At 41.2% G+C, this 25499-nt stretch overlaps 1 protein-coding gene across 4 annotated transcripts in view; it reads left to right on the forward strand.

Annotated features, from left to right (window-relative positions):
* Window positions 1-25499, forward strand: part of SEMA3D (semaphorin 3D) — a 283059-nt gene that overhangs the window by 102467 nt on the left and 155093 nt on the right. For all 4 annotated transcript variants that reach the window (XM_017344335.3, XM_008261803.4, XM_002713842.5 and 1 more), the window contains 4 exons: window positions 5238-5300; window positions 15390-15509; window positions 20583-20676; window positions 23316-23444. In XM_017344335.3, the coding sequence (XP_017199824.1) occupies window positions 5238-5300; window positions 15390-15509; window positions 20583-20676; window positions 23316-23444 (406 nt within the window). The remainder of the gene's footprint in view (window positions 1-5237; window positions 5301-15389; window positions 15510-20582; window positions 20677-23315; window positions 23445-25499) is intronic.

Consider the following 25499-nt stretch of genomic DNA (forward strand, 5'->3'; position numbering starts at 1 on the left):
CTCTACTTCTGGTGTGGCTCTTTGATGAATGGAAGAAAAATATCCATGGACGGCTTTTCGAAGGTGCACAGCTGCATCAACTTTTAGAAACAGGAGTAAATGCTTTGTTTTGCCCTGCGTAATGCAGCTTTCAGTATGTCGAGATTCTGTGTGTAAAGTGCTAAACTGTAAGAAGTTATGTGTGGCATTTGATTGCCAATAAATTCACAAAGCAGTGATGATATTAATAATCAATCCCCAAACTGTTCCCATGACCTAGGATCGAGAGGGCTGACTTTTAATACATATTGTGTAGAATGTATTGTTAGTTGTATGGCGTGGGTCCGTTTTTAAGAGGAGGGCAGTGTCAAGGTAGACTAACTGGGCTATTGAAGTAATCTGAAGTTCTCAAATCCCTCTTGGACTTTTGTAGAAACCATGTTGAGACTTGAGACCTTATGAAAGCAGTGTTCGCATCAGAATTAGCCTATCTCTATATGGTATCTCTCTGTCTCTCTCTTTCTCCCTCTCCTACTGCTGACTCCCATCATACTCCCCTGTACATACACACAATTATATTAGAAAAATGTGGAAGTATAGTGGAATGCTATTTTATATATTTGTGCATTGTATGTATTGCAAATTCTGCCAGTTCAAAGGGCTGAGAAACAAAACTTTTACTTGAACATATTTGTGCCAAGTGTATTTTATTCTTTTTTTCCCTTTGTTGCTTTTTGATTGAATTATAGAAAATTCCATTTCTTGCAGTGCCTTTCCAATTATGAATCAAAAGGTAGACCTTTATTCTAATGACTAGGTGACAAGAGGATGGAGGAGAGAAATGTTTTTCCATCCAGTGGAAAATCCTACCATGAATCAATTAAAATGATAGCTTGTAAATCTTGACACAACACCAATGACTTTCTTTTCTTTCTAAGTAAGTGTGAAGATTCTGAAACACAGTAAGAAATCCCATAGCTTTTTTAAGGTAATTCTGTTTGTGATTCCTAAATTCTTGACATCATTGTGTCAAAATAAGCCAATATATAATCTTAATAAGGCCCTGTTTTCGAAGGCTTCAACTTTAGGAGGCAATATTTTCTTTGTGATACTGTCTCAGAATCCTGGTGCCAAGGTACAAAGATAATTTCTATTTTTATCAGATATTGACATTAAGAGATTGAAGGTGAATGATGAAAAGATAAAATACTTTGGGAGAAAATTTATATAGATTAAAATATTTACAAAAATTGGTTTTGGAGTTCACCAGATTCTCATTGCATCTCTTTCGCCGGTGTTTGCCTCCTGGTGAACGAGCCAATGCTCTGATACTTACAGCTAGTTTATTACTTTAACAGCTAGAATGATACAACTGAATTTGCAATTACAGCATCAATAACGGATGACATTAGAACATCTTGAGGAATTTCTAGTCCTTTGCAAAAAGGAGTAAAAAGGGCAATTGCTGTTTTCATGGGGAGTCTCTGAGACAGTTGAAACAATAAACTTTATGAAGCCATCGCATTAGAGTGGAAGCTACGAAGAGCAAGTCTTTTAAAACAAGGGTTCAAGTACAGGGACCGCTGAAGCCCTTGTTACCACCAAGCCCTCCTTAGGCTCCCGGGGTTCAGTGCCTCCCTGCTGTGCATTCTCTTTCTCTGCAACCCCCCTAGAAATGTCGTTGCTCCTGTGTTTATCAGGCTGTCTTCCCGGCTGAGATCTGAGCACTGCGTGGCCTGGCACGCAGAACATCCTGCATGACTGTCTCATGAGCAAGTGAGGACTGCTCACTTTGAAACTTTCATTTCCATTGCAAAAACAGTATCACGATTGCTTCCCCATTGTGCCGTTCCTTCCTCCCTCCTTCTCTTCCTTCCGTTGGAGGGGACAGACACAGATTCCCATCTACTGATTCAGTCCCCAAATGCTTGCAAAGGCCAGCTGAAGTCAGAAGCCTGTAACTCCACTTGGTCTCCTACCTGGGTAACAGAGACCCAACTACTTGAGCCATTACCACTGCCTCCCAGGGGCTTCCAGTAGCAAGAAGCTGACATAAGGAGCAGTCAGGACTTGAACCCAGGCGCCCACATTCAGGAGGTGGGTGTCTGACTTTGAGACCTAACACATGCTCTGTCTTTCTGTAAATAACTCCTTCCTTTGAGATCATCAACTAAGACATTCAAACTCAATTCTTTTAGGTTAACATTTTATTTGTATATGTTTTATTTATCTGAAAGGCAGAGCGGGTGGAGGAGAGAGAAATGTTTTTCCATCCAGTGGGCTACTCCCCAAATGCCAGCAGCAACCAGGGCTACCCAGTCTGGTCTCCCATCTGGGAGGCAGGACCCAAGTACCTGAGCCATCACCTGTTTCCTTCCAGGTTCTGCATCACCAAGAAGCTGGGCGGGAGTGTCTTAACTGCTAAGCCCAGTGCTTCTCCCAAGCTAAGTTTTGGAGGCATCACTTATGTCATAATTTACTTGAACTGAGTCACCTAATACATTGCTTGAGGTTTAAAAAAAAAAAAAAAAACAAACCCTGTGAGGATCATTTCCCTGTATATGACTTATTTACTTGATATTAAAGAGTTGTATATTTTCTCTTATACTTACATCAGTAAGATCTTTAATGCCAAATATATAAATACTTCTCCTAAATGTTTTCTGAAATGTGACTAAATTGACCATCATCTAAAATAGGGAAGCACAGGATCTTGTATATCAAAATGACTCAAAGAAATATTAATCTAGACTAGAGAGCAAATAAAATGAGTTAAGGATAGAACCGCCTGGCAAATCAGGGGTTTGTATTCTGCGTACTGTTTTTGGGCCGGTGACATAAAGTTGTCCTTTTGAAAATCTCTGTTGTGAAATAGGTCATGAGTCAGCAGACATTTCACTTCAGTTTTGAAAGGTGAAAAAGTTCTAGAAGATTCATCTTACAGCAGTGTGAGTGCACTTAACGTAACTGAATCGTGCACTGAAAAAGGTTACGATGGCACATTTTGTTACGTGTATTTCACCACAATTAAAAATAATAATGAATAGTAAGAAAAAAGTGAGAGAATATCTTGAGCTCAAAGGCTCACATGTGAAGCAAAGTCTTCATCAATGCAAGATGTTATTTTTAAAGGAGAAAGAATACTCAGTCTGCTATTTCTCCTTTTTTTTTTTTTTTTTTTTTAAATATTTATCTGAAAGGCAGAGTTACAGAGGCAGAGAGAGAGAGAGGGAGGTCTTCCTTCCTGGTTCACTCCCCAAATGGCCACAGAGGCTGGAGCTGGGCTGATCTGAAATCAAGAGCCAGGAGCTTCTTCCTGGTCTCCTACGCAGGTGCAGGGGCCTAAGCACTTGGGCCACCTTCTGCTCTCCCAGGATATAGCAGAGAGCTGGATCAGAAGTGGAGCCCATATGAGATGCTGGCACTGTAGGCGGCAGCTTTACCTGCCATGCCACAGTTCCGGACCTTTGTCTTCTAATAGTTAAAAACAAACTTCCAAGTTTCCTACCAGCTGAAGTGCTGTATTTTAATTATTCATTTACAGGATGTCGGGGATCTGGGTTCTTGACTGGCTGTTGTTAATTGGTCTGTGCATGATCCATTTTAATACATCTATTTATAAATCCATACAATTTATGAATTTTAAATCATGTATTAAAAATTCGAAAATGCACCATCCAGAACAAAATCTAAGATCTACAAACTAAGCCTGTTTCCGACCGCCAGCTCATTGCCTGTCCCCTTCCTGGGTAATCATTTTTTTCTGAATGCACTTACATATACATGTGAAATATGTCTGTTGTATCTTAGTTGTCTGCTGCTTGGATTTGCAGAGATGTCCTGTTTTCACCCAGCTGTGGATTACTGAGATCCATCCATAGTGCGGTTCGTTCCCGCAGGTCACTGATGTTAACTGCCGTATTCAAAGTTCTGTGAAAGTACCATCCAGCTGTTCTGTAGGGCATCATTGATCCCACTGCTGGCTCAAACACCCTGCCTGTATTTACCTTTGGATTGTAATTTATGGGTTGTTGTAAATGAAAACAAAATGTGCTTCATTTTAAAACCTCAATAATTTCATTGTATTTGTCTGTTATGAGGATTGTGAGTGCTAATCTATGTTCTTCCTATCCAGTGATAATTAAAGCCTCAAATTTCACTATAAAGATAATATCTTCTAAACCCTTTGTTAATTTCAGGTTTAACAAGCCTCTTTCTGTGTATGTCCTCGGGATATTTTCTTTTCTCCTTCACCCATTCAAGTTTTTTCTGCTAGCACTGGTGGGAAGCAGAATAAAGTCTGCCAGGCGCTCCTGGAGCATGCACTTTAAGCAGCTAGGACCTCGATTTTCTTGTTTCTTCTTGCCTACAGCCGAGCAGAGAGACTTCGTTCTGTAAACTAAGGGAGCAGTGGAGCTGCCTGAGCCTTATTTTGCAAAAGCTTCTTGACAGAATTCGTAAACTTTGTTTAAAAACAAATCCTTCCTGATGCAGTCATGACTTCTGAGCATAATTAAATGCTACCAACCAGGGAACTGGGTGCCCCCGGCCTCAGCCGAATGCCCAGAGAGCCTGCTTTGTGCGTAGCTCCGGCTGTTGTTTCTTGAGACCCCTTGAGTCAGACTGTGGTCCTGCTGTGGTGTTACATCCGCTGACAGGTCAATCGGAGGCTGTGTGACTAAGTGTGACCTGAAGATGAGAGTAAGTCCAGGCATCTCCTAGGGTCATTATGCAATTTACGTAAGATAACACTTACACGTGTAAATATTTAACAAACTACAAGTCTGAGCTCAGTGAAGACTGAATATTGTCGACAAATTCACACGGGTCCTGGGCTTGGTGTGATAACTTAGGCTTGCTACAGAAACAGAACTGTGTGCAGTGCCCCCGTGGACGTGTTTGTGATGTACCGTCACTGAGTAAACCCAGAAAACCAGGGAATAGAGCCTCTGAATTACACAAAGCTTAATCTGAAATTCTGTTGACATCTCAGTAAGGACCTATGGCCTCGAGCCAACAACTTATCTGTTATTACAGACATTAAAAGAGAAACTAGAAGACTAACAAAAATGAATGATCCCAGTCAGTTTCCTTTTAGAAACTTTTTAGGGTGCCTTTAGAAGAACATTTAAATCTCAAAATTCTCCCATGGACCCTAATGACAGGCTTCAATCTTGCACATCCACATCTCTCAGAAGTGTGGGGTGTGGTGGTGTCTTACATACTCAGTTTCTCACATACCTTGAAATGTTTTACAGATTTATTGGCCTGCGGCAAAAGAACGCGTGGAATTATGTAAATTAGCTGGGAAGGATGCCAACGTAAGTATGAAACCTTTACAATTATCTTTGTTAAACTGGTGCTGATATGATGGTAAATATCTATATTCAGATTTACTGAATTAATGGCATTAATGTATTATTTTTAAGTCTGAAATAACATAATATCTGTAATACGGTATAAAATATTTTTACTTTGCCAGTAATAATGCTGGCATTTAAAAAATCCAAAAATTCAGAAAATCTATACTTCCTAATATATTATTTTTGAGTATTATTTTTCTTCACAAAAAAGATGAAAGAGATTGAAATATTAAAAGTCAACTTTCAGAAAATATTATATTTCTAAGGAATGTATAGTTTTCATCTATGTTTGTGTATTTTTTAAGTGTAGACAACCACTTATCATTTTAGTATCCTTCATGTATAGTTGCCATCGTTTCATTTATGTTGAAATTAAACTTAAAACACATAGAAGGACTCTTTAAAAAAAAAGATTTTTTATTTATTTGGAAGGCTGAGTTACAGAAGGAGAGACAGAGAGGTCTTGCACATGCTGGTTCACTCCCCAGATGGCCACAGCTGCCAGTGCTGGGCCAGACCGAAGCCTGGAGGCAGGACCTTCTTCTGGGTCTCCGACATGGTTGCAGGGGCCCAAGCACTTGTGCCATCTCCCATTGCTTTTCCCAGGCCACTAGCGGGGAGATGGATTGGAAGTAGAGCAGCCAGAACCTAAACCAGCACCCATATGGAATGCTGGTGTTGCAGTGGCTTTATCTGCTACACTACAATGCCAACCCCCAAAGGACTCTTTGTGTGGTACTAATTCGGAGAAAACAAGAACAATTGGTTGAGGATAAATGACATGGCATATTGCAGAAGAACTGGAAATAATAATGTAATTAATAATAAATGTGTACTTATACACATTTATGTTAGTGGAAAATGTTGGCATCAAATACAATGGAAAACAATTATCTTTGAAGATTTTATGTATTTGAAAGGCAGAGTAACAGAGAAAGAGAGAGGTCTTCCATCGCCTGGTTCACAAAGACCAAATCCAGGAGCCTGGAACTCCATCCAGGTCTCTCACATGGGTTGCAGGGAACCAGGTACTCTTGGGCCATTGCTGCTTTCGCAGGCATTTTAGTAGGGAGTGGATTGGAAACAGCAATACACTGATGTGGAATGCTAGTATCACAGGTGGTGGTGGTTTAACCTGTGGTGCTACAACACTAGCCCCAATAGGAAACAATTTTTACCTTTATTTTTACCAGAAATGAAAGATATTAAACTGTTCCAGAGGATGTTCTTCTTTTTCCGTGGCTGTAGTATTTTTACCCTTTCAAAATCCCAACACTGAACCAGTGCCCAGGTCTGCAAAATTATCAATACTTTGTTGAGCCTGTGGGAGAAATGCATTCCTTCTGATTTTTTTTAAGATTTATTTATTTTACTAGAAAGGCAGAGTTAAAGAAAGGAAGAGGCAGAGAGAGAGGCAGAGAGACACAAACACACAGAAAGAGAGAGAGACAGAGACAGCTTGATCTTCCATCCTTTTGTTCATTCCCCAAATGGCTGCAACAGCTGGAGTTGAGCTGATCCAAAGCCAGGAACCAGGAGCCAGGAGCTTCTTCCAGGTCTCCCACATGGTGCAGGGGCCCAAGCACTTGGCCATCTTCCATTGCTTTTCGAGGTCATAGCAGAGAGCTAGATTGGAAGTAGAGCAGCTGGGACTCGAACTGGAGCCCATGTGGGATGCCCCACGGCTTTAGCTGCCACACCAAGAACATTGGCCCCTTCCGATTGGTTTTTAACATTAGTTTGTTGAATGAACAGTAGCAACAAGGCCTAGCCAGTAAGAATATTTCCATATTTTGTGTTTCACTAGTATTGAGTATCCAATAAAAAGGCGAGTAAGACAAAGATGTTCTCAGGTGACTCCAATAAACTAACGCTGGTTTTCCCATGGAGTAGACGAGGGGTGAACACTCAAGATCAGTCCTTGAAGGTTTAGATTGGGACAGTGCTCAGGCTTCCATATGTCCACTGATTCTAGTTACATTATAACTTCATTGCCCTTATTATTAAGTCACAGCAGAGGGTGAGAAGCATTGCTGGAAGTGCACAACTCTTGTTTATGGATTATAGTCTTCCAATTCAGTTCTGTCTGGGAGCTCACCATCACCTCTAACCTTCCAACACATCTACTGCTAGCTCAGGATGAGGGATTTGGGGAGCTTTTCTCTTTTTACCACAGTTTGGTGTTGAGATGTGAAGGGTTATTGCAGGTCTTCATCTCCCTTATTTTTAATATGTTCCTTTAAAATGATGATCTGTTTTAGAGTTATTGATAAGAGCCAACACTTTTATTAGAGTACTTACCATGGTCATGGCTATCAATACCCTCCAGTCATAATTTCATTTAATCTTTAAAGCAATGCTACATGCTTGGTTTACTATTATTCTCTATTTTCCAAATGGGAAAACTAAAGCCAGAAAAATGAAATGGCTTGCCCACCATCACGCATCTTGTAGAATGGAGCCAGGACTGGAATCCAGCGTCTTGCCCTAGTGTTTGCTCTTTGGCATGTAAGGCCAAAGCACTGTACCCCACCCATGCTTTCTCTCCCCTGTGTCACTAAAATGCACATCCTCATTTTGAGCAGCATTGCTTAGCTCTTGACAAACAAAAAATGGAGACAAGTCTAGGGTTTTATTGAAATCTTTTATTACCATCGGGCACTACCTCTCTCCTCCCTCTTTTCTAGTAATTTTTACCTACTTCCCCACAATGTGTTTAGGATTAACAAGTGTTTGGAAAGACTGTCTCTTTACACAAAGGTACTATACAACTGGAAGAGAGTGAATTATTTACCATAATGAAAGTTAGCTGATTGGGGTGGGGTGGCACAGGGAGATGAGAAAATGAAAGGGTGCTATGCCACTTCATGCATGGAGTCCCCAGTTTAATTAAAGAAAGGGAAGATGTGACGGGAACGTACTTGATAGTATTGTGCTTCTATTTAAAAGAAGATTGTTTGACAGAAAAGCAATAGATAAATATCTTTAATCCTGACTATAAAGCATTGTCTTTGTCCAGGAGAAAGCAGGCACAGGGGCGGGCAGCCTGGGCTCTGTCTCTCAGCTTAGCTGTAGAGATGTGCAGCTTTGTCAACAGAGAGTGCCTGGAGATAAAGGACATCCACTTCTAAACATTCAGGATTCTGATAGTTCGTTGTCTTACTTTCTAAGGCAGCCTAAAAAGGAAACAGTGTCGATTATAGAAAGTTTGCAGATTACACACAAGAAACAAATAAAACCAAGTCATTTGTAAGTACCTCCTTCCCCATGACCAGTCCTCCAGGATAGCTGGTGATGTTTATCCTGTCTTATCCATTTACCATTTTCCAGAATGAAATCATTGTGTACACAGTCCTTTAAAACATTTTTTTTTCACTTTGCAACTTGACATAAGCATTTTCCCATGTCATTAAACTCCTTTTATAACATTACTTTTAATAGCTGCCCTGCATTCCTTTATGCATTATTTCATTACTCTCCCCCCACCATTGTTGAAGTTTGGTACGTACCCAGGCCTCATTATTGCAAAGGATGCTATGCATGGAAACCCTTACGTATAAATATTGTGAATGTTTGTGAGTATTGAGTAGACTTTTAGTAGGTAAGGATATAATGTTTTAAAGATTTATTCATTCATTTGAAAGGCAGAGTTAGGGAGACAGGGAGAAACAGAGAGGGAGAGAGAGAGATTGAGAGGGAGAGAGAGAGATTGAGAGAGAGGTGTCTTCTGTCTGCTGGCTCACTCCCAAATGACTGCAATGGCCAGACCTAGGCTAGGCCAAAGCCAGGAACCAGGAACTTCATCTGGGTCTCTCACGTGGGTGCAGGGCCCAAGCACCTGGGACATCCCCTGGCTGCTTTCCCAGGTCCATTAGCAGAGAGCTGGATTGGAAATGGAGCAGCCAGGACTCTAACTGGTGGCTATGTGGGATGCTGACAGTGCAGGCAGCAGCTTAATTCACTGTGCCCCATAAAAATTTTAAAAATATTTATTTATTTGAAAGAATTAGAGAGAAGGACACACACACACATAAAGGGCAGGGGAGATATCTTCCATCTGCTGTTTCACTCCCCAGATGGCTAGTCTGGGGCAGGGCCAAGCTGAAGCCAGGAGCCTGGAATTCCATCCTGGTCTCCTATGTGGGTAGTAGGGGCCCAAATGCTTGGGCCATCTTCTGCTGCTTTCCCAGGTGCGTTAGCAAGGAGTTGTATTGCAAGTGGAGCAACCAGGACTCCAACCTTGTTCATATGGGATATTGTAGGCAAGGGCTCAACCTATTGTGCAATAACACTGGCCCCAAAGACATACAGTTTTTTATACACATATTGCAAATTTACCTTCCAGATGATAGTTTACATCTCTCATGCAATAACTGGCCCTGTGTGGTCATAGCTTCGCTACTGTTACATACAGCGTATGACAAATGTCTGACAAAAGTGCCTAACAATTAATAAAGTACATATATTTAATCTTCGCTAACAAAAATATTTCTGGTTTTGCTTGAGATTGCATTATCACAAATACTAAATATTTTTCATAGTTGTAAAATTAGGATTTTAGAGGCTATTGCTGTGGCATAGTGGGTAAAGCCACTGCCTGCAGTGTTGGCATCCCATGTGGGTGCTGGTTTGAGTCTTGGCTGCTCCACTTCCAATCCAGCTCTCTGCTGTGGCTGGGGAAAGCAGTAGAAGATGTCCCAAGTCCTTGGTCCCCTGTACTTGTGTGGGAGACCTGGAAGAAGCTCCAAGCTCCTGGCTTCTTGATGGGCAAAGCTCTGGCTGTTGCAGCCATTTGTGGAATGAACCAGTGGATGGAAGATCTCTCTCTCTCCCTTTCTCCCTCTCTCCCCCTCACCCTCTCTCTCTGTCTCTGCCTTTCCAATAAATAAATAAATCTTTAAAAAAAATTAGGATTTTTAAAATGGGATACTCCTACAATGTGTTTTATATTAAAATGAATTTTCCTTAATTATATATTTATAAAGCAAATATAAGTATACATATACATGCATGTGGTAAATGATAAAAAAATCTGCAAAACACAGAAAAAATTTGATGACCAGATTTCTAATTTATGTATGCCTTCTTATATTTAACTTAAATAAATTCAAATTAAGTCAGTTATCCAAATTATATATATATAAAATATATGAGAAAGAATTGAGATCTTTCAACTCTGGAGAATTCTAAGAACTTCCATTTTGCTGATATCTTTCTAAGCATCTGGGGGAAACCAAGTGTGGGTGCGTGGACTGAGGTGTGTTCGTCTCTTCCACGTATGGATTCAGCTTGATACTTGTTGATTTTTTACTTGTGTGTGTGTGTGTGTGTGAGATAAAATGTTTTGTGTCTAGGATTACTGGGGAGAATTGAGAAGCTGGTGCTTGCCTTTGGCTCCTTCCCTCCTCCACCCCCGTTTTCTTCCTTTTCTAGTGGGGCACGGAGGAGTGAGTGGAAAGGGATGTAGGTGGAGGAACAGGGCAGGAGGGAGAAGACACTGCTCTGGCACTTGAGTGGCACGGGCTGGATGGTTTGTTCTGGGCAGCAGTCAGCAGTAACTGACCCTCAGCCAGGTCTCAGGGAAAGCAGAAAACGCTGCTTCTCAGGGCTGGCTTTCTTCACGCCTCACCACATAACGTTCCTGAATAGCCGTGGAGGTCACTAAGTGACTTACAGCCAGTTAATTATTGCTCCGACTCTGAAACTTGGCACAAAACAGAAAACAACAAGCGATCTTTGAGAAGCAAATGAAGTTATGGATTACAGGGGAAGGCCTTGTAACGTTGTCTGCCCTGGGCAGGAGAGGTCTTCTCTTCTATGGCATCCCCTCCACCTCTCTTGGGCTCAGGCAACCATCTCTTTCCATCGCCTCTCAGCTTCCTGGAGAACTCTCTCTCTCTCAGCTTCCCTGCGGAAAACAGGGGGCAGAACTGACTCTGGAAACAGTAATATAATTCAAGATTCACCCTTGCTTTCTTCTGTTTCGCAGCAGCCCATTTGCAGAGAAAAGAGGCACTTTGTAAATTAGCCCCAGGTAGGGTATCCCTGGATTGGGCAGTTGTCCTGGGCTGCTTCCAGGGCCAGTTGTGTCTCACTGAAACACTGCTACAAAAGCTGGAGGTTGTGAAATGTTTGGGGGTTGAATCAGAGCTGTTTCTCGTAATCACAAAAATAGTATCTCTGATGAATGTAAAACTCCTCTTTTAAACACTGCTGTGTCTCACAGTGCCGGGTCTGCTTGATTCCATAATTTACAGTCTGCAAAGGGAGTTCTTTTATTTCTTGATAATAAACGTTTCCATATTTTTGCAAAATTACCCTCTAAAGTCTATGACTATTTGGGAAAACAGACTCAGCTTTTGAAACCATGGTGAAGTAATTGTCGGTGAGTTACTGCCGCCCCCCTCTCCCTGTCCAGCTTTGCAGTCACCCTCCCTTGTGCACTGTCCCTTCCATCCATCTCACCCTGGTGTGAATCTCTTCAAAGAAAGGAAAGTCCCTTTTGTGAGTTTGAGTAAGCACAGTAATGGCTGGGTAATATTAAAACCTCCCCTAGCCGTGAGGCCATAATACGATTTGTCTCATGTACATTTTTATACTTTTAGCCTCCATTGGTGATTTAAAACCATTATTTTTCCTCTCTGCATTAGGTCTCCATTCAGGATTCCCTAACATGCTAGAGAATGTGGAGCTAGTTGCCTGTGGTGCCAATTGTGCAAACTGGAGATAAGTTCTCTATTTCGACAGTGTGGCAGAGTGGAAGACAACATCAGCTCGTTTTTTTTAAACGAATTGATCTGCAAGAATATGGTCTTAATAATATGAGAGTATAAGGCAGGCGGGCAGGCAGGTAGAGGCTGGTGTTGTGGTGCCATAGGTTAAGCAGCTGCTTCTGGTGCTGGCATCAGTATCAGAGTGCTGGTCCCAGTCCTAGCTACTCTGCTTCTGATCCAGCTTCCTGCTAACGTGCCTTGGAGGGCAGCAGATGATGGCCCAGATACTTGGATCCTTGCAACCCATGTGGAAAAAAATCAGGGTGGAATTCCTGGTCCAGGCTTCGGCCTGGCCCAGACCTGGCTACTGTGGCTGTTTGGGGAGTGAACCAGAAGATGGAAGATCTCTCTCTCTCTCTCTCTCTCTCTCTCCCTCTCCTCTCCTCTCCCTCACTCCCTTTCTCCTGCCCTCCCTCCTTCAACCCCATGCTCTTGTGTCTCTCCATCTCCTCTTTCCCTCTATCTTTAAAAAATAATTTTAACAGATGAAAACATGCACTAAGCATATAAAACTATTCAAAATATAAAAATGCGTGTGCACAGAGCTTTGCATACCCCAGACAAGGTGTCCTTTTGCAGCACACCATCGAGCCTAAGCCTAGCACGCAGGGCCCGGTTCCTGCTGCTGAGGGGCGTCTGCTCCCTGGTAAGGAAACAGCCTTGACCTGTGCGCTAACCGAGGGAGCAATACTGGCCTTTCCTATCATCTTATGCAACTACTTTGTTTCCAGGCAATCAGAGATTGGGAGACTCCTTGAGTTCAGTGCAACATTCTTTTGTGGTAGAATATGTAGATTTTATTAACTGGGATCTATAAATTCCTGAGACACAAAATTCAGGGCCCTCTGGCTGAAGGAAGAACTGGGAGCTAGGAATGCATAGCACAGATTTGCAGACATAGCTGTGGCTTCAAAGTCAGAACAGCCACAAGGATATTGCAAATGTATTTTGCACAGAATCGAGTCTCGGTAAGGAACGAAGAATTATTGTATGTTATACGATTTTGTTTAATGAGTGTTAACAGCTACAGCAGCCCTATCAGTTAAGTCATAGTCTGCCTTTAAAAAAAAGTTACTGAATTCTAAGAACTGCCCTACCATTTGGTTATTGTCTTCTTTCTTTTCTTGTTTAATATATTCCTCCCAACAACTCTCGTGGCCATTATGTCAATGCCTGGCTGGTGCAAGAGCCGTGGCCAGTCAGGCAGGGAGAAACGATCTTTTCTATGAAACCTAGTGGTTGCATAGGTTTCCAGCTTCCTTAGGAAATGCCTGCTAGCTCCTTGGTAGTCAATCCAGAATCAAAACGTGCTCCACCCGTGTGCTCTCAGAGGTCTCTGCTCCGAGGACTCATGCAACTGTGGTTAAGAAGTCATTTCCAGGCCGGCGCCGCGGCTCACTAGGCTAATCCTCCGCCTAGCGGCGCCGGCACACCGGGTTCTAGTCCCGGTCGGGGCGCCGGATTCTGTCCCGGTTGCCCCTTTGCCAGGCCAGCTCTCTGCTGTGGCCAGGGAGTGCAGTGGAGGATGGCCCAGGTGCTTGGGCCCTGCACCCCATGGGAGACCAGGAAAAGCACCTGGCTCCTGGCTCCTGCCATCGGATCAGCGCGGTGCGCTGGCCGCAGCGCGCCGGCCGCGGCGGCCATTGGAGGGTGAACCAACGGCAAAAGGAAGACCTTTCTCTCTGTCTCTCTCTCTCACTGTCCACTCTGCCTTTCAAAAAATAAAAAAAAATAAAAATAAAAAAAAAGAAGTCATTTCCAAGAATGATGTCAAGGTAGAGAATCACTGACAGGAGGTAAATTGAAAATAATACCTAATAAGAATGGATACTCTGAAAAAATAACCACTATTTACTCACTAAAGGGGATAGAAATAAACCAAATTCTAGAGATAATGAGGATGTGAAGAAACATTTTGAAGTAAAAGTATATAAAAAACAACAAGAAATATGAAAGTCTGTTAAATTTTTTTTAAATTTGGTATTAAAAATATGTCTGTGGTGGGGCCGACGCCGTGGTGCAGTAGGTTGATTCTCCACCTGCAGCGCCAGAATCCCATATGGGTGCCAGTTCTAGTCCCCGCTGCTCCTCTTCCAACCCAGCTCTCTGCTGTGGCCTGGGAAAGCAGTGGAAGATGACCCAAGTCCTTGGGCCCCTGCACCCATGTGGGAAACCGGGAAGAAGCACTTGGCTCCTGGCTTTGGATCAGCGCAGCTGCGGCCGTGGCGGCTATCTGAGGAGTGAACCAACGGAAGGAAGACCTTTCTCTCTCTCTCTCTCTCTCTCTCTCTCTCTCTCTTTCTGTAACTCTACCTGTCAAATAAATAAATAAAGTCTTTTTAAAAAATGTCTGTGGTAAAACCTGAAATGAGCAGGAAATAGTGTGATTTCTAAAGGCTCTGTGACACTTGACAATAAATGTAAATAAGTGGTAATGCAATCTGGGTACTAGGAATGGGATGTGTATATAGGACTACACTAGGAATGCACATCTGTTCTCTGCGTTTTGGTTGGTGCAGCTTGCACAGATGATGTGCAAACAGTCAGAGCTGTGAGGATAGATGACGAGGTAGCATCAGAGCATGGTGAATTCTGTTCTCTCTGTTCTTATTGAATGGAAGTATGAATGTCTCACTTACATTCCATGTATTTCCACTCTCTATTGAATGCCACTGTGTGGATCTGCATTCTAACACTGAATGCTTCAAAATTTCTGTAACTTCCAAAAACGTAAAAAGTTCCTTTTTAAAAAAATTGTTTATTTTATTTGAAAGGAAGAATTACAGAGATGCAGAGGCGGGGGTGGGGGGGCGGCATCTATCCACTGGTTCATTCCCAAATGTCCACAATGGCTGGAGCTCTTCGGATCTGAAGCCAAGAGCCTGGAGCTTCTTCTGGATCTCCCACATGGGTGCAGGGACCCCGGGACTTGGACCATCTCCTATTGCCTTCCCAGGAAATAGCAGGAAGCTGGATTGAAAGTGGAGTAGCTGGGACTCAAACTGGTGCCCATATGGGATGCCAGCACTGCAGGTGGTGGCTTTACCCACTACACCACAGTGCCAGCCCCCAAAATTTATTGTTTTAAGGCAGTTTCTACATTTGTCTTCCCTTCTAAGTTGGCTGTTAATCATTTCTCATAAATCCTTCTCACATATGCTGTGATTTTTGATGATTTATGATGATTTATGTACTTGAGAAACAGCTACTATGAATGAAAATCTTCCGAAACCCTGAGTTGCATACTAATGCTTTTAATTTTTATCCCCAACAGACGGAATGTGCAAATTTCATACGAGTGCTTCAGCCCTATAACAAAACTCACATTTATGTGTGTGGAACTGGAGCTTTTCATCCAATATGTGGATATATTGATCTTGGAGCCTACAAGGAGGTAATATAATCAAGCGTACAATTTGTTGTAATAATAGTGCGCCACCAATGCCTAGGGCATGAAAGAAGCTGATTTGAATATATAGATTGAAGCATGTGGTTTGTGATCTGTACAAGAACTCGGCTCATGTTCCAACCATTTATGGATTATCATCTTCTTTTTACAAGAGAACAATGGTTTAAATCCGTGAGGAGGACAGCATCACTCAGGTTCCATGTCTGATGGCCTTAGCAGGAGGGTTGCTTTTTGAGTCCTTCCACTGTTTCTAAGGGAACAAGATTTATTTCCCCCAGAGATTCTGTTTTGGTTGGTTGCCACCAGGAGTCGCTGTGTGGTTCCTTGCTTGTACACATTTCTTGCCCACGTGGAATCCAGTTTCATCCTAAGCATGAATACCTACCATGTGAAGAAGAGCTGTGTGCTTTGCCTTCGGAGACCCCACTGCTAGCCAGCAAATGGCCTCGTGCCACAATCTTGCAGGCTTGTTTCTCTGCAGCGGTCCTGTTCCCCACAGCTTCCACAGGCTCCAAGATGGTAGAAAGCATCGTGCTTTTCACCATATACTTTTTCTACCTAATACATTTTTCTTGTTAAAAGTTGTTTTTAATGAGAAGATCAAAATTAATTGTGTAACATGTTACAAGCTTTCTATGGCTTCCATACAAGTCTATTTTTTCTTGGGTTTCCTTTGTAATTAGATATATGTAATATGTTGTTGTGGGTAAGAATCTATTTCCCATGGCAATGAAATTGCATATTATGAATAATTTCATTTTCCCATCCTGCTAAGTGGATCTGTTTTGCATGTTGACAGTAGTGGACAAAGAGTAAAGAAAATTTTATGGATGTTCTTAAATGTGTGTAGATACCCATTGGCATACTGAGCTCATTGTTTCCTTTGTACCAAATTGACAGAGTGGAAATAAAGGCTGTGGTAATTAGGAGTAATGTGTTCCAGATATCAATGGGCATTTTCATAAATGAGAAACATGCAAATTTTGGAGATTTAATTAATAACTGATACTTTTGAGGGCTCTCTTTGTGTTGTAGCCTGTGTCCTTGCCTTACATGATTTTTTTCTTGGGAATCTCACAGCACTCTTAATGAAGTTAGTGCCATTATATTTCCCAATATCGGTTAGCAAATATTGAGTCTCAGCAGAAAAAAATCACATCTCTTAGATCACCCGACTAATAATGGAATAATGGTCTAGAAATGAACTGGACCAAAGCAGTGTGCATAGAGAAGCATGCTTAACTGAGCTTTAGAATGCACGCTGCAAAATGTTTCTTTGTGTGCACTGGTCATCCTCATGTTTATGTATATACTTTTGTGAAAAAACCATACATATTTGAAGGATAATTGGCTGTGTGTCTGAAAGTAAATTGTGGGCTTATGGAACAGGTTTCTTTACATTTGATTTAACTGACTCATGCAGAGATCAAACCCAGAGCTGTGGCGGATAGATTTTCCTCTCTACCCAACTTGTCTAACCAGCCCAGACTCAACTGTTTGAAAATAAAGCAACCTTGGTAGTTAAATTTCTGAACCACTAGGAGTCTTGGCAACTTGAATCCATCATTCTTTGTTGCTGGTGTAATGTTCTCCTGCCTTGCTTTGATGAAGGGTAATATATAACAGTAGCTCATAACAGAGGGTGTAATTATATGAGATAGCCCCACAGCTTGGGTGTGTTTTGATGCCTGAGGCTAAAGGCCAAACTCACAGCCTGCTGAGGGAAGCAAATAGTGTTCTGGAGCCCCTTAAACGTCTCAAGTGCTGAAAGGGAATTTAGAGGGAGCTAATTACTTAGCTTGGGACTGTCAAGAAGGCCAAGGCAGCCAAGTTTACAAGTTATGTGAATAAGAGAATTATGGGTGAACAAGGCTACTGAGCCTTGTGAGTTGTCAGCTGGGCAGGAGCACGGTAATTGTGTAGAAGCCCTGCTTTTGAAGACTGTTAACTTAAAAAAATGAATAATTAGTCTCAAGAAATCATTGTGCTTCTAGAAGGAGTTTAGAAGGTTCTTCTGTTTTCAGATACATCTGTTGGCTTTTAAAGTGGCTGGAAGAGGGAACAGCCATTCTGAAAGGGGAGAGGGAACAGCAGCGTACAAAAGGGGTGCAGGATGGTGCACCTGGGACTGCTATGCGGCGGGACAGGGGCCATAGGAGGAAAGAGCACAAAGCTGAGGTGCATCCTAGCTTGCAGTGAGTTCAAGCATGATATTGTCTATTTTATTTTATTTTTTTAGGTGAGAGTAGTAATAGTTTACAGCAGTAGTTTGTTGGGAGGATGGTGAGTTAGCTTCATACGTTCTGCATTTGAGGCATGTTCAGCTGGCCACGCCAAATGAGCTGTTGGATCCGGAACTCGGAAGAAAAGCTGAGGCTGTTGTCAACAACTCCTAAGAGCAGTGTGAGCAGGAACAGCCGGAGTTCAGAGCATGCTGCCGTCCTTCACCAGCTCCGTGCACGTATGCACACTGCAGAAGCTTTCTACGCTTCTGTTTACCCAGGAGAATGATGAGGACAAAATAGCAGCTCCTTCACAGTTACTCTGAGACAGAACACAACTGCATGTGCGTGGGCACAGCGCTTGCTTCTTTCCAGGGACTAAACAGGCACCCATTTCTGGGCTGCAGGGACACAGAGAGGTGAAGAGACAGAGTTTTAAAATATAAAATATTACTTTACTAAGTAATTATATTCCTAAGTACTAGGTGTACCTGGTAGGTGTTTAATCTCCTGATTAGAGGTCAGTTCCCCACTACAGAAGATCTTCTGTCTAAGTGGGGATGATATTAACCATAGCATTGCCTAGTAGTGATGATTACATATTTTCTTGCTATCATTCTTACGTGCTTTTTTCTTTACTTCTCTCTAACAATATTTCTATATGTACAACCCAGGTGCTTTTTGAATAATTAATCAGTCTTAACACTTCACAGTGAAAAATCTTCTAAAACTGAAGTTTAAAACCTAGAGTGTCCTGTGAGTCCGTCAGTTTATCTCAGTAAGTGCATTAAAGCACCTGCTGTTTTTCACTCCATTTTCCTGTGGGTGTCCTTGGCTGGCTAAGGGAAACTTGCTTTCTGCTGCCTCCCATCTCCAGGAAATCGTGAGGGGAAATCTTGTCCTCAGCTTCCACAAATATCAATTTAATGAAGTGTTGTGCTTGAAAGCAGAAGTCTGTACACTTGTAAAAGGCTCACCTAGTCTGTTGGGTACACGGTGACATTCTGTCAGGTTGTTTTGTGTTTTTTTTTTGTTTTGGTTTTAGCTTTTATTATACGATTTTTGAGACACAAGGACTTAGTTTACTTTCCTTTTAATGATTGATGGAGAATATGCCCTTAATGGTATTTAAATGTACTTACAGGTCACTGCCTACAGGTGGCTTTTCCTGGCACATCTCTGGCTCACCCTCAGTTGGAAACCGGTCCCTAAATGTGTTCTCACTGGACTTTCTTCATATCTGTGCTTCCTTATCCCTTTTCATGTGCTGGCACGGCCAGACTGAACACACTTGAACTCAGTCGTGTTACTTGGCCACGATGATTCCGTGCATTGATTTCAATAGGTTTTAAAGTCCACTAATTGTAAATTCTGAAACTTGATTTGCTCAGAGCATAAACTTTGGAGACAGTCCTGAGTTCAAGCTCATGTTTTACCTCTTACTAACTCTGTGACACCAAAGTGTGTAACACCTTATGTCCTCAATATTACACCTGGAAAACTTGAATTATTAGAGTGGCTACATCATTAGGCTTGTGGTGAGAATTGTATAGACAAGATTCAGGAAGTTCCTGGTCCTTGGTTACTTACTGTTGGTTACCTTTATTGTTGGTATTAAATTATGTTTACATGAAATTGTGGAATAGCAATTGTTGATCAGACTATTTAAATTGCCTTGATTTTTTTTAAATTAGACAATAGTCCTGTTCCAAAGAAAAGAAAAGATATTTCAATTAGCAACATAACACAATAAATAACCCAATGTCCTCTTAGCCTTTGTTTCATTATTTGCTTTCTAATTTGGCCGTACTGAATGTTTCTTTATCAGTACTTGTGTGCTCTGATATAACTGTAGATCCTCCATCTGAAGAGAGTGTCTCAGATGCTAGGCTTGTCCAGCGCACACACAGCGTGAGTCATCAGCCTCTTTGCTGGATGGTATAGTGTTGTCATTGTTATGAAACATTCAAGCTCATGGGGCCATATTCATTATGCATTCGTATTTTTCTTGGATAGTTCAACTTAAGATGTTATTTTTTTCTTGAATATTAGAAGCCTGCCAATGTCATTCTGTCTGTGGCCACTATTATAAAAATAGATATTTCAGCCAAAATAACTATGTGGCTTTAATGTGTACAGTGTTTTCATAATAGTGAAAATACTACAGCAGGTTTTTTTTTCTCCATATGTGTTAACAGCTCTGAAAATGAGCCGCTTGCCCAAGAGCACTGTACATCACTAAAATTTAGAAATATCGTAAGGTTTGAGTAAATTGATGTATTTGCAGATGATTAGGTATCTAGATCAAAATCATTATTCTAAAAACTGTCATGATTAAAAGAATTTCATTTGTAAAAAGGGAAGTTAATCTTATTGGGCTCATGAAACTAGTTACTAAGCTTAAACTGTATGTGTATTGGTGATGATTTTGATACTGATAGTGGTCTAGGGTAAATGAATGGATGAATATATTGCTATTTTCTTGAAGAATTCAGTCAGTATTATCATTGCCACTTTGGGCAACAGGAGAATAGCACGTGTGTATTGAGTCTTGCCAGATACAAGATTTCCAAAGGGTGAAGCACAACATGCTGTGTGAAGTGTCTTCAAGAACTCCGTGGGAACTGTGTCTTATGAGAAAACTGTGGACATCCTTTCTGCACAAAATGAGCGTATCTTTGACTTCCATGTTTTCCCATGAACTTTCTGAAGTACCCTAGTATGTGCAGCTCATTTTTATTGAACTAGTGGGTGAGGATTTAGTTCTTATCTCCTGTGTCCTTTTGGATGGTGATGTTTTTAAACGTCTTGCTGGCGTGAATTCTTCTCATTGCAGGAAGTTCTGTTCAAGCTGGACGCACACGGCGTGGAGTCCGGCAGACTGAAGTGTCCTTTTGATCCACAGCAGCCGTTTGCTTCGGTCATGACAGGTGAGCCAACAGCAGCCCGTCCTCACTGTGAGCGACGTGCCTGAGCAGGTGTCTGCAGACTAATCTGCGTGCGCTTGCTGAGTTGAAGATAATTCTGGATTAATCTTCCACCAGCCATTTTGTTCTAGTATTTTAGTGCCGAAACTTTATACCAAGCACCCTTAGCAAGAAAGGGAGGCCACAGCAATCCTTAATGCCAGTCATGTTACTTTTCCCATGAACTTCCCTGAACGTTCTTTTTAATGTAAATGGCTTGGAGTTGCTACTATAATTTTACATATGGATTTCTGGGATTTTCTTATACTAAGATGCATCCCTTTGGTTCGGTATGGATACTAAATTGAGCAATTCCCTAAGTGGGTAAATACATAAAGCAAACCAATAAAGCTGTAGGTAACAGGTGTTGTAGCATCTGTTTCTCCAATTTCACCAAACCTGGTTATATTCGTGGAAATGCTGTGAGATATTTGCTAGTATGTTTAGTGTTCTTTCATGCTGGATGCAACTTGGACTCTCTTTTTGAGGCGTCTGTCTTGTTCGAACCTGATTTTATTCATGGAAATGTGAATTTTTTTCAAGCACATTAGTCTTCTCTCACTTTGTATGCAATCTGAACTCTCTTATGAGACGTCTCTCCTGTTCAAAGAAGCCGGGCCCACGTGTTCTGAAGTCTGTTCTGAGGGATGTCAGCAGGACCTCTGAGTTTCAGCCATTATAAGGGCTCCTTTTGTCTGGGTTTGGTTCATGACTTTAGTCTCTTTTTATTCGACTTGTCTGTCAAATGTTTGAATACGTGATAAGAGTGAAGCACCATGACATTTTAATTTTCGCTTAGTAAGAACCAGTGATCCTGCTTTGAAGTGACAGCCTGTGTGTTTTTGTGTGTTGTGAAAATTATATGACTAATGTTCAGGCATTATTCTCAGAAAATGAAATAAAGGGTTTGTGATTCTCATCTCTCAAGTGGAGCTGACACACCCTTAAAAATCATTATGTTGTAGGCATTGGTGAGCCTTCTTAGAAATTCCTAAGTAATTTAATATATAAAGAAGACAGTTCTTAAAGCCAGGATATTCAGATCCATTTTAAGTTGAAACCACTTTATTCCAAAATATTTATTTTAAAAATGCAAAAATATTCAAATATCTATAACTTTGTTTCAAATTGATACTTTGCTTTCTTGGATCTTATCCAAGTTTCTAGTATGACTTTGTTATTGTGATTTTGTTGTATTAGTTTTTCCTTTTGTTTCACAATGCAGTATTGCTACTTACCTGATGTATTTTAGGGGGAAAACATTTGGGAGGATAGGAACAGTACCACATCTATATCCACTTTCTGAAGCTGGTTTTCTCTGCTTTGTGTGTGTGTGTGTTTTCCTTTAGAAGTGGGAATCTTGTCATTATTTACACTGAATTGTCCCAAATAGTTTAGTGAAAGGCTTATTTAGGCTGATAGAATCAAAGGATTTAGATAGTCTCTTTAAAAGTGTATATACATGGTAGAAATTTAAAGATTATGTTTTTGAGCAAGATTGAATTAACTGACAAAACAATGCCTTTTCTTGCCTATTTAGGCATTTAAAAGTCTACATTCTCTCTGGAGATTACCCAGGTTTTACTTTGTTCTTTTAAGTGCGACCTAAAGTAGTTGACTGTTCAGATCTCTTGAAATTGCAGAGGCGTAGCTCTCGGAGGGTCAGTGTGCTACACTGCAGGACCAGCCTCCTGGCCCCCACCCGGTGCCCTGAACACCACCAGGGAACACTGCCCCTGCCCTCCCCTCCTCTTCTCCCTGCCCTCATCTCTCCACCTTTCCCCTTCTCTCGTCCCCCACCCCCAAGTCTCTCCATCTTCCTCCTCCTTCCTGCCATCATTTCCAGCTCCTCCTCCTCTCCCTCTCCCCCCCTCTTCCGTCTTCTCTCCTTTGTTTTACTCCTCTTTTTTCTCTCTCTCTTCCTCCTCTGTCTCTTTCTATCTCTCTGTCACTGTCTTGTCTATCTCTGATAAAACCAGGACATACTCTTGACGCAAGTTAACAGGACAAAGCAGTTTGGTACACAGTGGTGGCACCATCTTTCTCTTTTCAAGAATCCTTGTTTATCAGAACTCTTAGACACGGTTAGCTACAAGGAATGCAACACGTGTGATTACCAAGAATGCCTTCAGTGCCAGCAGGTTTCTTTCAGCAGAGGTTACGTGAGGGAAAGTAGTCCTTGTGGTTGTATTGGTCAAGGAAATACTCTACTAACTACTCCATCTTTTCCTTATTGTAGTTTAGTTTTTACTTGTGTGTGTGTGTGTGTGTGTTGCTACAAACACCCAGTTGTATTTCTTTCAATTTTGGTGGGGAGAAGGGAAAGAGGAAGGGTTTATCCAGAAGAGAAGCTAATGTTGGTGTAGTTATTAATTCAGAAGAATGTAGTCCTTTTTATATTTAAGTATCTAGCATTAGCTTACCAACATTAATTGAGTTGTATTTTTCTTTAATTAAGCTAAATTTCCAAAATCTCATAGTGCACTTCATGAAACACCATGTTCCAGATATACACATTTTGTTGTCATGCTGTAGAATCTATGCATCTTTGGTCTATCTACTGCTGTATTATTAGAAGTCCTATGTATTTTTCTCTCTCCCAGATGAATACCTCTACTCTGGAACAGCCTCTGATTTCCTTGGCAAGGACACGGCATTCACACGGTCTCTTGGGCCGACTCACGACCACCATTACATCAGAACCGACATTTCAGAGCACTACTGGCTAAGTGGTTAGTGATCTTTTTCCCCCACTTTCAATCATTTTGCCTTTGTTTTTGGGTCGATAAGCTCATTATTATTCATTCAAATTGTGTTGGATGGTTAACTTGGCTCAGTATTATACATACATTTGAATTAATCCCATGCTAAGTTAAACAAATCTCCAGAATCATTTGTGTGTGCAGTAACTGCTGATATTTCTTGAGTATGCACTATGTCCATAAGCTTGACAAGACTCTATACTCTAACGGATATTTCTAGTGTTCACAGTGACACATAAGGTACGTTGTTTTATGCTTTCAGAGAAGAGCAACTGAAAGTAGATGGACATCAAGTAATTCATTCAGGGTCTTGGAGCTAGTGGTTGCAGAGCTGGAGTTCAAGCAGACAATCTTAGTCTCACATTCTGTGTTTTAATGACTCAGCCATATACTCTCTATTACCCCATTCCAGAGGGATTGATTGTAATGCTAATTTCTGTTGCTTAAAGATGATTTTTTTTGGGTTAAGTCAAAACTCTCTCCGTCATGAGCATATTTGTATTTATAAAGTTTTACATTGTTACTATTTTATGTAAGGCTCATATAATATTTTGGAACTTTCTAAAAAAGAAAAATGAATATTATATATTAAATAAAAATGTAAAATAATAATTAAAGGAGAAACACAAGCCCCACTGCCTTGCAACAAGTTATATTTTATTATGATTTTTATTGTTCCTAATGATCATATGTTGTTCTATTGTGTGGCAGAATAACATAACATTTATTTAAGCAGGCAGACGGCATTTCTGTTCCCACCATAAATATTAGGGTTTGTGGAGGAGGCCAAGGTGAAGATTTCCTAGGGCTATCTAAGCATTTAAGCAGCGACAACGTAAACAAAAGGGAAAGCACTTTTGAAACATTTCTTTAGTCAAAGCCTCCACATCTACTTGTTTGTGTAACAATGTGATTTTTATTAAACAGAGTATCCTATATAGGGAAAATACTGACCATCGAAAAATATGTGATTACTCATAAACTTTCTTAATAGACATGCACGATAAGACCATCTTTTTGTGCACTGCAAGGTTTTGGTGGAATTAGGTTTGAGAATAATTCTATAGATTTCACCTATAGAAAAGTTTAAATATTTGTGTAGGTAATAAGCTATTCTTAAATAAATTATAAGTGCTCTCTGTCTTGGAATGGTAAATATTATATTTTCTTTTAATAGATTATTCTATTTTTTTCTTGAGAGGTCTATTGATTTGTTAAAACATTTGAAAATATGTATTCAACTGTTTTGTGCCTGTAATGCTACTCTTAGTGCTGTGAGAAGGGAATTGGGAAGTAGGAAGCCTTTGAGTTGGTTTAGCATTCATTCCCTTAATGAACAAACTTGGAGACCTTCTTGCAAATTGAGTGCTGTTCTACCCGCGGAGCCTGCACGGACAAACACAGGGGAGGGCGTGAGGGGATGCTGACCTCATGGATGATGAATGCTTTGCTCAGCCCAGAACATAAGGACAGATGGGGCGATGTACATGACTGTAAATACGATCCTGAAGCCAACAGAGAGCCACCAGTGGTCCACCTTTCATCCAGGGGACCAGACCATTGTTGTTCTAAATTAATGCAGTAGCATGAAGGGAAGACTGAAGAGGATGAGGACAGAGAGAGAAGAGGCCATTGCTTGAAAAAAGAGGAGAAAGGAACAGAAACAAACACAGTGGCAGGGGGTTTGTGTGAGAGCTCAGTGTCTATGGAACTTAATTGTCTGCTTAAATTCTCACTATCACTTGTATGTGACCTTGTCCAAACCCTTCTGTGCATTCATATTCTTTGTCTATACACGTGGCATCTACTGTCCATTCTGCATGCCTACAGAATTAGATTAGAACATATAGGGAAGTCTGTGTGAAGACAGTTTTAAACGCTGAGTCAGTGTCAGTTCATCATCGTCATCATCATTACTCCTGAGGGTGGAAGTGTGGGGCAGGAATAAAACCTCTGACATCTCTTCAGCATTTTGGCTGTCAGCCCCTTTCTTTCTCTTCCTCTATGCTTCCTAATTCTGCGAGC

Source organism: Oryctolagus cuniculus, chromosome 16, assembly GCF_964237555.1.
Source record: "Oryctolagus cuniculus chromosome 16, mOryCun1.1, whole genome shotgun sequence".
Lineage (NCBI taxonomy): Eukaryota > Metazoa > Chordata > Mammalia > Lagomorpha > Leporidae > Oryctolagus > Oryctolagus cuniculus.